Source organism: Typopeltis vanoorti, chromosome 21, assembly GCF_054136105.1.
Source record: "Typopeltis vanoorti isolate ZY-2024b chromosome 21, IOZ_Tvanoo_1.0, whole genome shotgun sequence".
In the NCBI taxonomy this organism is placed as follows: domain Eukaryota; kingdom Metazoa; phylum Arthropoda; class Arachnida; order Uropygi; family Thelyphonidae; genus Typopeltis; species Typopeltis vanoorti.
The window spans coordinates 108670852-108684347 of NC_143569.1; the positions used below are offsets into that span (position 1 = coordinate 108670852).

The 13496-nt window shown below is 38.7% G+C and overlaps 1 protein-coding gene across 3 annotated transcripts in view; it reads left to right on the forward strand.

Moving 5' to 3' along the window:
- Nucleotides 1-13496, forward strand: part of LOC150095180 (calcineurin-binding protein cabin-1-like) — a 1028489-nt gene that overhangs the window by 969563 nt on the left and 45430 nt on the right. For 2 of the 3 annotated variants that reach the window (XM_090411711.1, XM_090411712.1), the window contains exon 42: nt 4223-4370. In XM_090411711.1, coding sequence (XP_090267837.1) covers nt 4223-4370 — 148 coding nt within the window. Of the gene's footprint in view, nt 1-4222; nt 4371-13496 lie in introns of those variants that run through there. The other variant, XR_016550194.1, reaches the window with a different exon arrangement.

Below are 13496 nucleotides of genomic sequence, written 5' to 3' on the forward strand. Positions count from 1 at the left end.
GATTGTCTATGAAAGTACTAGTGGTGGTGGTAGTCGGCAGTAGATGGCGTTGGTGTTAGGTGATGAAGGTTGATGGAGTAGTGAGACGAAGAGTTGTAGAGTAGATGCCCTCCCTCGATGAGCCTTTGGACGCCCTGGAGGTGTGATGTAATAAGAATAACAATAATGATATAACTCACTAATCGATAGCATGTTTTATTATAGAGTGACCATACCAAATAATTTCTTTCTTTTTATTATCAACTTCACTTACCTGTTTCCCTGCTTTGTTGTTTCTTATTATACTGCTTAATTTTTATTTTCTCCATATGCTCATTTAAACGCCTCTCAACTTTATGTAATTCCCACATCGTTTCTCTGATGTTCTACTTTGATTTGCTATTTTGGATTTTAATTCATTTTCATTCTCCTCCACAACTCCAATAACCTCGTTAGCATGGCTAGCCTTCTTGTTCTCGCATGGAGCCTGCAGTGCTCTTTTTTTTAGCATTACTTTTCTTATGCATTTTTGGCACCATTTTAAACTTATACTTACTGTTGAAATATCTTAATAAAAATATGTTATAAAATACTAAATGCACTAAAAAACACTAAAATCTACACTAATCTAAAAACACTTCATCACCTATAAAACACTCATTTCCTAAGGAAAAAACACAGTAAAACATTCATTTTCTATACTATATAAATATAAAATATAAATATATACTCTAAAACATTAATTTTCTAAGAAAAAAACACAATAAAACAGCCAAAATCACCAATTTTACAGGAATGCTAAATTCACTGACCAACCACCCATCTCCTGAATCCCTGGAGCTCTCTCTTAATAATAATAGTAATAATTTTTCTAAATGTTAAACACAGAAGAAATACAACCTGGTCTATAGTTTGGTACCTCCATTCCACTATTACCATCACCCTTGCAATGGCAATATCTTAACCTCCTTCTACTCATCAGGAACTTGCTCCAATCCAAGACTTTCATTAAACAGGTTAATAGCATGGTCATTTCCAAAACAGGTGCCAAAGTCCTTGCCTGCCTTACTTACATGTAGAATGTTTTCGTGTTCAGACCACATCCTCTTCATTTTTCACTTCTAGTCCTTCACCCCTCCTTTTAGAAACAAAGTGTTGTGTCGGAAAAGGTGCCGATTCACTTTTTTATGAGTCATCCTATTTCCGACCCAACATAAGGTAATGTTAAAAACCATGGATCTGGACATGGTTATGCCTCCAGAAGAAAATGTGCATTTTGGTAACTCAGAACTGTGTCTAACCATTTTTCTAGTAGATATTAAGTGAATTTTGAGAAACCCATAACTTAAATAGATAATGTTTGTGGATTATTTAACAAAGGAACATTATGTATAAATGCTGAAAGATGTATATAAGATGATATATGTATTGAGCCATGTCAAAAACAGTTCGGAGTTGCGGTGACCAATCGGCCGCCGCTATGTGCATGACGTAGTCACCAAGAGAGGGCACTCACATTGGCTATATAGGTTTCGCCGCGTAATTCAATTGCTCTCTTATTTTCCGTTCCTGGTTCCTGATCCAAGTGCTGGATAGCTGTGAAGCTTGCCGCAGTACCCAGCAACACTCTCCCGTTGCTGTGCATGCCGTGTCGACCATAGCCACAACTGAGGAATGCAGCCAGAGTTCCAGAAAAGAGCCGTTGGTTAGTCATGCCAACATATGAATCAGCGAAGAGGTGATCTTCTCGAAAAGGATAGAAGTATCCTTAGTTTTATACTCCTTATAGAAGTATGTCGCAGAAGCCATAAGAAATATACGGTGAGGAAACCCGGAAGTCTAATTAAGGAAATCCCAACAACTACCAGAAAGGCAAGAACGGTAAGGTGCAAGCTTTTGTATTAAAATTGAATAATAACCAAAGAGGGTATAGGAACCAGAAGGTTAAGGAGCTCCATATAGTCCACTTCCATTTTGTATCTAAAGAACTGTTTTCTTTTGGACATTTCTGTCTACGTCTAAAGGGCAAGTGACACCCTAAGCTTAAGCTGAGCTGGGAACCAAGGTTTCGGACTGTTTATGTTGGAAGAAACATTTATATCATTGTGTTAAATTTAAATTTGAATATTAACTGAATTTTGGGGGAGAATAAAGCCTGAGCGTAAGAGAGAACATTGTCCCATGTGAATTTTGCAAGACGGAGTACGTCTGATATGCTCCATATTAGGATTGTAGAATGTATCTATGTATATGTGTTATTCCTATATATGGGAACTGAGCAACTCTGTAAGAATTAACCAAGCCTGAACGCAGTTACACAAAGAAGAGTATGAGATTGCTGGTATAAGATTTTAGAGTAAACCTTTTGGATATATTAACTTAAAAGGGGGGGGGGGAGTTCAGACTCTTTAGAATTGGAATTTTTAACTAAAGTGTATATATGTATTTGTCTAAATAAATGTATTTCTTTAATTCAAACCTCATGAGTCTGTCATTGTTCTGAGAATTGAGTTACCACTTGTTAAATTTCGGACCATGCATAATTAGTAGGGGAATCCATTAGCAACTAAGAAAGGGGGACCACGACTGCAAACCACTTGATCCCTATATTGTTTTCTAGTAGTAGTTTTAAATTGTGTGTCAGAATTCAGTTTCCGGCTGGCGCAGTCGACTTAAAAGAATAAAAATTTGTCGGCAACAGAACAGCTGAGAATAAGTAAATAATATAACTAATAATAACAGGGCTAGTACGAAGAAGTAACAAAAGCCTACTTTTCCAGGATGGAACATCTGAATAAAATGATTGTTAAATAGCCCAACTATGTCACCTGTCTTGGTCACCTGACTACCATCTCTATCCAGGAAGGTAACCCATCCACAAATTATTTTTTTCTCTTGCTGGTCATATAGAATTAAAACTCATTGGGATTTTTCTCAGAGTGCACCACTAGTCTTTGACTGTTTCTAATTTTTCTCTCCTTACTATACTAGTCCCTTTCCCTGCTTGATTCTTATATTCCTCATTTAACTGTTCTCCACTTCTCTCTCACTCTCTCTCTCTCTCTATATATATATGCCTTTGACAACCTCTTTTTCATGTGCAATTTCCGTTTGATTTCTCTAGTCATCCATTTTACTCCAAATCACTTTATTTTCTTTACTTCAGATATACAACTGTAATTGTTATCAGCAATTTCTTCTTAACTATCTTTCAGGCATTAGTGATCTCGCTTGCTTTAAGCGAGGTCTATACTCTGCACACCGCAAATCTTGGAGTCTTCATACATGACACCCCTCGCAGCTTAATTCATTCTTCTTTCAATGGCATCTGTGGTCCTTTCTGCTTTTACTCACTCTTTCCTCTCCCACTTTCCCCTGCTCTCTTGACTCTTCCTAAAGTCCTCTCTTTCCATGTCTCTCCTATTCTCTTCCTCACTCTCTCTCAAACCTACTATCATTATTCTTCCACCAGCTAACCTCTCTAGTCTCTTAATATCTTCATTTACCCCCCTTAGCTGAGTCTTCCTGAATTTAATTTCCTTTCTTAGCAGTCCTTTTTCTCTCTTCACACCTCCTGCTTTCACCTGACATTCATTTGCACTATCTTGCCAGGCATCAAAACATCTTCCTCTGCCATGCTGTTCAAGGTCAAATCCGTAGACATCTTTTTCATGTTCTCTTCATCCTCTAACACATACTGGTATCTAGAATTTGACAAATGTCTGTTTTTCAGTGCTTCTTCTCACTGCCTGCATTTCATACACTCATACACATTCCATTTCTTCACCCACCACATTTTTAATCCACGAGATGCATATATACCACATGCACAGCCACAGCATGCTATAAAATCCTTGACTATGCTACAACTAATATAGTTTTTAAATGGTGGTGGGCTTGGTGACAGCAGCCATTATGATAAATAGGTACAAGACAGAGACAGTGAATAATTCATACCAAAAATGCACATTAATATCATACAAAAACAGTCGGTTTATAGCACAGATGTAAAAAAAAAAAAACTATTATTAGTAAAAATATACACGTAAATCCTCCCTTAATACTACCTATCTTTTTTTTTAACATCTGCTTCTCTGTTTAACTATATATAAAGGAGTCAAAGTGAACTCCTTCATTTGTTTTATTTTATTTATATTATTTATCTATAATAATAACAATAATAATAATAATAACAATCTATTATGTAAATATTGGTATAATTCTATTTTTTCTTCAATGACAGAACAATCAAGACACTCCTCGCAGCGTGTCCTGTGTTACCACATCTAAAGCATCATCTTCTGATATCCAAGGAGATGGCTCTTTGCCTTCTACACTCACATCTTGCACTGCCAGTGGTGTTACCTATAGTTTAGACTTGGTGTCAAAAGGTAAACGAATGTAACAACAGAATTTTTCTCTTGCACTGCCAAGCATAATGCCATCTGACTGCCATTTTTTATACATCAATCATTATGTACATTTTTGTATGGATTTTTGCCTGTTTTTATATTTATCATTATATATATATCTATATCTATGGAATGTTTTTCCCCTGCCTCACTTGTAGAAATAGCCTGTGATTGCATATTGGAGATGTTGCTTGTCAGTAGGCTGCTGTGAATGTGAATAGCCTTGTCATTAGCCAATGAATGTTACACAGCATTGTGTGTTTAAATGCTGCCTTAATAAAATTTGTTTTGCTGAGCTTTGTGATTTGAATTACTTTCTCCCTTATTTTATTTAGTTACCACTGCACAACATATTGAAAAAAAATTGTACAGGCTCACATTAGCCTTCCTTAAAATTGATATTTTGTATGTGTGAGAAAGAATGGTGAATGCTCTAATATCTATAGAATTTTTATTGATTATGGATTTCGTTTTCATGTGATAACTTGTATTAATGATATTTTTCTGCTGTTGCTATTGCTGCATAATGAAGACTGATATATTTTAATATATCAGTCCACGTGTGTGTATATACACTGCTTAGAAGTCAACAGACACCACAGTGTAAGGAACAAACAGCCATGGCATCCACCTTAATAAAATATAAGACCTCCTTTCACTACAATGACTACAGCAATTCTACCGGCATACATTCCACAGGTGTGCAATAGTAATGAATGGGAATTTTGGACCATTCTTCCTGTAGGAATGTAGTGGAATCCTGGATGTGAGATAGAGATCCCTTGACCTCACTCGACACTACAATTCATCCCACAAATGTTCAGTAGGATTGAAATCAGTGCTCTCCGGAAGCCAGTGAAGTGTGGTGATGTTTATGTCCACAAACCATGCAGTTACAGCAGTAGCCTTCACAGCATTGTCTTGCTGAAAGAGACAATGGTCAGTTCTGTAGAAATGCCACAAAGTAAGAAATATTGCATTGTCCAGAATGTTCAGATATCTTTGATTCATGGCACCACAAATAGATCCAAGGCTAAACTAGGAAAAACAGGATCATACCATCATCTCGCCACTTCTGAATTTCATAATTTGGATTACACACTCTGGTAAGAGATGTTCACCAGCCATCCACCACATTCACACCCATACATCTTCTCAGTAGAGGGCATAACATGATTTGTTCCTCCATAACAGCTTTCCAAGCTTTCACATCCCAATGTACACAATTCTTCACACTACCAAAGACAACTGGTTCAGGCAATGTGGGGCTTGCATATTGCTGTCCTACCATGGAAACCCATGTTGTGATCCTTGGTTCCAAATGTTTTTGTGTAGATTCATGTTCCAGAGTCAATGCCAGGAACTCTGCATTCAGTGTGCTGGCCAACAAATACGGATTTTTACATATTAACCTTCATAGAGCCCTACAGTCATGTTCAGTAAGGACTGCAATGACCCAATTCATCAACAATTTGCCAAACAGATATGCCTGCAAAATGTCATCCTATCACAGTTCCTCTTTCAATCTCTCCAGTTTATACTAGTTATAAATATGTGACTCATTTCATGATGCACCTTGCCCAGATGGGTATCCATTGACCTCTTTACCTCTTTTCAAGCAATGTGTTTGTGTTGTGTGTGTGTGTATATATATAAAAAGCACAAAGAGAGGATGAAAAGAGAAAGATGGCGGCTCGTGTTGTAGTGTTTAGTGTCGTGTATTATTGATAGTGAATTATAATCGGGTTTGATATGTTTTAAGCGATTTATAGTTATGTTTAATCATTAGGGTTAGTAGTTAATTGCTTGCTACCATAATTAGTCACATATTTTCCTCAGTGCTTTATCTAGTAGGTAAGTTAACCTTTTCTTTCTAAAACAACGGCGATACGCTAGGCTTACTGCCATCAGCATCGCCATTGTGTTATAGAAACTGTCTATTACCATAGTGCGGTGGAAATGGACAGCATGTACTGCTCCGCAGAACAACTTGCGGATCCAACCACAGATGTACCGTACGAGGACCTCACCTTTAAACAGCTCCTGGCCATTTTCAAGCACATTGGAAATCTGCTCCACACAAAATGGCCTGGCAAGGTAGTAGTTCATGAAATCCAAGAGGTTGATGCTGACGATGCTCAGCTTCTTGAACTGCTTCAGGGCGGCGCTGCTGAGGAATCAGCGGCGGCTGATGATCATTCCCGCACTGACCATGCTGATGCTGAGTTTCAGGAGGTTCGCGCAAGCAAAAAGCGAAAAACCGCGACCTCTGAATCACCAATAATGGATGTTGTAGTAGAAGATGGCTCTGCTGAAGACTCTCCTACCTCCGCAAGGGAAAAGATCCCCCCGATTATTCTGCGTGAGAAGAAAAAATGGATGACAATAAAGAACATGATGTACAACCTAAAGATTTCGTACAACAATGCAAAGAATATCACAGATGGTGTCAAAATCCACCCCAACACTGTCTCAGATTACCGTAGGTTGACAGCAGAACTGAATTCTAGAGGGGTCCAGTACCATACTTATTCGCTCGGCTCCGAAAAAAATCTTAAGATTGTAATTAGAGGCGTACCTGAGGATGTCTCCATAGATGAAATCATTGCGGATCTGCACTCGAATGATTTACCACCAATCAAGGTCAGCAGAATGACCAGGAGGGACAAGACTCCAATGCCACTGGTGCTGATCGAAATCAGTCAAGCCCACAAACACATATATGACTTGACAACCATCTGTGGATTGAAAATCTCGGTAGAACCGTTAAGGAAGAGAGCTTCTACTGGGCAATGCCACAGATGTCAAAAATTTGGGCATGCCCAGAAAATGTGCAGGGCAGAGTTCAAGTGTCTGAAGTGTGGGGTTGGTCACCCAACGAACACCTGCTCTAAACCAAAATCTACCCCGGCTAAATGTGCCAATTGCGGCGGCCCTCACACATCCAACTACAAAGGATGTTTATATAATCCACGTAATAGGAGGTCAGAAGAGGGAACATTCTCTCCTTCCATTAGCTCACCTACATCTGCAGCTACTTCACAGTCTCCTAAAGTTCAGAATAAAGATTCAGAAGCCCATCTGCCGAAAACTGAGTTCCCTCAAAAAACAACTCTAAAAAGGCAGTCCAGGTCATATGCGGATGTAACCCGCCCTAAACAGACATCCCTAGAACAGCCAGCTTCACGCCCAAATTTGACAGCTATCATCACCGCGTCCCTGGCAAATATGCTATTAGATTTCAGCAGATCTAATCCTTCACAAAGTTCTACTAACAGATTCCTCAAAGACACCCAAGTCATCATTTCAGCGCTCACTAATGAACAGTAAAAAATTAAAACCAGAATCCTTAGAGATAATAGCCTGGAATGCCAACGGCTTAAGAAATAAGATCCTAGAACTTAAAAATTTTGTCCATAGACATCGGCCAGATGTTCTATTACTAAACGAAACACATCTAAGACCAGCAGACAATCCCAAAATCTACGGATATCAATCATATAGAACTGACAGATCAACCCACAGAGGTGGAGGCACAGCAATTTTCATCAAGAACTTTATCTCACATCACTCCATAAACCTTCCTCCTACCTCCACTCTTGAGGTCACTGGCATTGAGATTCTCACGAGCTCAGTAGGCAAATTAAAAATTTTTGCAGCATACCATCCACCACAAAAATCATTACTATCTTCTGACTTGAATGCTATATTTGATACTGGAGCCTACCATTGTGGCAGGGGATCTAAATGCCAAACATCCTACCTGGAATAGCCACTCCACTAACAAAAATGGACAGATACTACAGAACTATGCTGATTTCAACAACCTTCACGTAATAGGCCCTGCTGATCCCACCCATCACAACACTTATGGTAGGGCTGATGTATTGGACATTGCCATACTGCACATTAGACTCCAATACAATTTAATGACAATCAATGATTTATCATCAGATCATAACCCAATACGATTAAAATTAGGAAATCTTGAAAAATTATCTCCACCCCCTCACTCATTTATTCCCTGGGAAAGGCTCTCCAAGATGCTTCCAAAATATATTGGTCCTGTTCCCATCATTAAATCAAAAGAGGAAATTGAGATAGCTGTCAAAAATCTAACAGAACAGATCACAGCAGCCTGTGCAGCAGTTACTACCCCTGTAACTACCCACAAACCCAACCATCTGCCCGAAGATATTATGAATCTGATTAGGGAAAAAAACAGGGCTAGGAAAAGATACCACAACACTAGGGCACCACAAGACAAGCGGATCTTAAATAGGTTAAATTCTGCAGTGAGAGATGCACTCGCAACTCATAGATCTCAACTCTGGGAAGAAAAACTGACCTCCATCTCCACTGATAACCACTCTGTATGGAATCTTATCCGTAAGATCAAGAACAAAAACAAACCTCTTCCCCCTCTACAAACAGATTTAGGCCTCATCCACACTGATGCTGAAAAAGCCGAGGCAATAGCGAATCATCTTGAAAAACAGTGCAAACCTGCCTACGACCACCTTGACATTAGTCATATTTACAAGATACACCGTAATGTCAGATATTCGCTCAATTCTGCTCCCACACAATCCACTCAAATCACACCCACCTCGCCTGCTGAAATATATGCTATTGTTCAGAAATTCAAAAATAAAAAGGCTCCTGGACCCGATGGTATCTCCAACAAAGTTATAAAACTTCTACCTCGCAAAGCTATTGTTCATTTAGCAAACATAATCAACTCCATACTTCACTACAAGTATTTCCCTTCCTACTGGAAACTGGCGTACATAATACCAATTCATAAATCTGGAAAGGATCCCACTCTGCCACAAAATTACAGACCAATCAGTCTCATCTCTAATCTCGGAAAAATTGCTGAGAAGGTAATTCTTACTAGGCTTCAAGATTCAGTACTCCAGTTAAACATCCTGCCTGAGGAGCAGTTTGGCTTCAGACAGTTGCATAGTACCACTCAACAAATACACAGATTGGTGGAACATATCATTACAGGTTTTAACTGGCGTCAATGCACTGGGGCTGTTTTCCTAGACTTAGCCAGTGCATTTGACAAGGTTTGGCATTATGGTTTGCTATACAAGCTTATATCATCCGGTGTTCCAATCGGAATCATTCAACTCATCAAGACATACCTCTGCGATAGGCGCATGCAAGTGAGATTAAATGGAGTAGTGTCTGCACAGAAACACATCTTGGCTGGAGTTCCACAAGGATCCTTATTAGCACCGATCTTATTCTCCTTATACTTGCATGATATCCCACACAACCCATTATCTTCAATTAAAGCTCTTTACGCTGATGACACGGCGATATTGGCCAGATCATTAAAGCCTCATTTAGCCATCAAGAAACTGCAAGAAAACCTACTACAAATAGAACAATATTTTGCCAAATGGCGACTCCAGGTGAACCCTCAGAAGAGCGTAGCCGTCTTATTCTCTAGAAGATCAGTGCTTCCTAATGAAGATATTCTCCTGTTTAACACAAAAATTCAGTGGAAAACAGAGATCAAATATCTTGGTGTAGTAATGGACAGAAAACTGACTTTCAACTCCCATATCAAGACTCTCTGTGTAAACACGTCAAAAACCATAGCCCAGCTCTATCCGCTAATAAACAGAAACAGTAAGCTGAGCACCAGAATCAAACTTCTCATATATAAACTGATGGTTCGTCCAATACTCACCTATGCCTCACCGGCCTGGAGCCATACTTCAAACTCAAATATCATTAAATTACAACGCATTCAGAACAAGTGTCTCAGAATGATCCTGGGCGCTCCATGGTTCGTCCGAACTGTCCGACTGCACCGGGACACGGAGGTCCCCTATATCTACACCTTCATGCAGACTATAGCAACCAAATTCTTTTCAAAGGCAACTGTGCACCCTAACAGACTGATCCAACTGGCTGCTGACTATGATGCTATGGACTACTCGAAGCACAAAAGACCTAAAGCCATCCTCAAACCCCTCACTGAGGATTAATCTCCTAGCCTGCTGAGGGCGAGCAATTAGCTCATAAACTCTTTCTACTCACAGTCTCTATTAAGATAGCCGGGAATATGAAAAGCTTTTGCTTCACCCGTTAAGCCAGTAATGTTACTAGTTGTTACTAGGATGAAAAGAAATGAAAACAAGATAGTACAGAAGCAAGGGATAGGAACATAAGAGAACAAAGGAGGAAGGAGTGAGAGGTATGTAGGTTTACAAGAAATGGACAGGTCTGCCGGGCATGATGTATGAAGATTTAATGATTCATGGTTTGCAAAACAGAATGTTACAGAAATCTTGCTTAGTAGAACAATAGAGAGAGAGAGTATGACCAAGGCAGTTAAATAAGGTTAAACTCTGAATGAGATGATAGTGATGGTGGGTACAAATGACCTGAGAGGTGTGAATTGGGTGGCAAGGGATTTGAGGTTAATATTGAATATTTAAATATTTTGTCAGACAAGTGAAAGGGAAGATAGTGAGGGTATTTCCCAGATATAATAATGGATAGTTGAGGAGTAATGCAGCCATACTGTATGATATGAAAGCCAAAATGTGTCAAAAGAGATAAGTGTGGAGTTTATATGATGATAGAAGGCAACTATATGTGAAAAATATGCTGCATTTGAAACATGGAAGGACACAGTTGCTTTACAAGAGCGAAATCGTTGTTCTCTAGGCATATGAGAGGAGTGTTAGAGCAGAGAAACTAGAGTTACCAGTGGAATTGGTAGCAGGAATGATGACTTGTGGGGATAGTCACTTGGCAGATGGGAGAATGTATGGTACATGGTAGATTGAAATGGAGTCTGGAGGGAGTAATAGTAGGTATAGGAATAGTGATAATGCTCTGTGATGCTAGTCTGTACAAATGCCATGAGTATTAGGAATGAGGGGAATTAATTGGTGGCATTAATAGCCTGTCCAAAGATTGTTGGACTAAGTGAAGCATGGTTTACAGGAAAGGTTGTTTTGAGAATAGGAGAGTATAGCTTATTTCAGCAGGATAGGAACAGTAAAGTAAATGGCAGAGTGTTACTTATGGTAAGTTATATCTCAGAGTGAAGAATTTGGAGGGAAATGGTTCTACTGATTTTGAGAGTTGTGTAGGTGGGCAAGACAGGATAATATTGCTATCAACCAGTGAACACCAAGAATGAAGACCAGGAGATGCTTGTGCAGTTTTATTTGGAAGTACAAAACAAGTGATCGTTAAGGAAGATTTTAACTACAGCAACATAAATTGGGAAGAGCAAATGACATCTAGTAGTAAGGGAAATGGAATTTCTGGAATTCTTCATTCCAGAAATGTCTTAGACAATATGTAGCAAAGGTTCAAGAGTTTGGGATTTTATCCTATCAGTAGAGCATCTGATTGCAACTGAGATGTTATCCTTTATCCCTAAGTTTGTGAGAGTGACCATGTAGTCTTGACTTGGAGGATGTATCGACATCAAGGAGAAAGGAATTTATACAAAATTATAATGTAGGTGACTCTTAATAATCTTAGAAATCAGCTAGGTGCAGTTCCAGGGATGGAAGAATTGGAAAGGAGAGATAAGAATAGTTGAGTGGCCATCAGACATATATCCCAAAAGAGGAATGTTACTAGTGGTGTTCTGCAGGGGTCTGTTTTATTTAACGTGTATGTTAATGATATTGAGACAGGTCTAACTGGAGATATGTCGCTGTTTGTAGATGATGCAAAGTTAGGAAGCATTGGGTCATATGTTGTGGCCTTACAGGATGATCTGAATGTGTATGAGTGTAGCTGTGGATGGATGTAAAGTATACAATTAAAGTGGAAATTTTGAAGGAGGTGTGTAAAGATTAGAGATCTGAGAGTGATAGTCAACAGAGGCTTGAGGTTTAGGGATCATATTGCAAAAATTGTGAGAACATAACAATGCATAAACAAAAAGGTTATGGTTCACTTGTATAAGACCATGATTGGGATACATATGGATTACTATGTACAGCTATGTGTGGCTTGTTGTTAAGGGGATTAATATCTTAGAAATGGTCCAGAGAAGATTCACCAAGTTATTGTGGGACTGCATTTGGGTTCTGTAGATAGACTGAGGGAATGCAAATTGCAGAGTCTTGTGAATAGGGGAAGTTATATAATTGACTTGTATAAGTTGGAGAATGGTTGTGACCAGATTAGTGTGGAGAATGGCTGTGACCAGATTAGTGTGGAGGAGATTTTTCATAAAGTAAAGACAGCGGTAAGGTGGTGAATGGAATGCATTTTCTGAGATTGTGATGAGTGTGATACTCCACCACCATGTTTGTTTTTCCTATCTTGCAGGTATAAAGTATGCCATTCTATTTCTGTTCCTGTCAGCCATGTTTCATTGATCCCAATAATCTTTGGACCAGCTGAAGCTATCAGTACCACTAATTCATCTCCTTGATTCCTGATACGCCTCACATTTGTATGAAGAAATATCAATGAATTTTCAGTATTTTCATACTTATTATTATTCCCTCCAGACTCCATCTGACTCTGCATAATATCCTGATAGTAATAAAAATTGAAAGGGGTATGATGTTCTTCATGAGGATAGGAAGAGTGCTGTTGATGATAGCCAGGAGATTATGCCTGCATAATGAAAATATGACACTATGTTTGAGGCAGTATAATGGGAGGTGGAGAATGACAAGACGAGATATTTAGTTGGATGTTACTGTAGGCTTAAGATGTGGATGGTACCGAGGAAGAAAAGTATTTTTTATGACTTCCATCCACAAAGTAGGTGGCTAAGGATTAGCTTGTTATTTTTTGGTATTTTTATCTAATTCTTTATGTAATCCAGAAATCCACGTTGAAGCAACCGATGTGAAAACAATTGCCTCTATATACAAGTAGCTTAATTAAGAGAGTACTTCACATGCAAACTATTGTTTCCTTATGCGCTAAAGGATTAAATCAAGAGTATAATTTATTTTCTAACCAATTAAAAAAATAAATAAATAAAATTTCCACAACAATCCAGAAATTTTTTTATAAGTACTAAGCGCATAACTTTTTTCAAACCTCTTCAGGCCTCCAGTAATTGAACCACTATCCGGTTTACACCGGATAGTG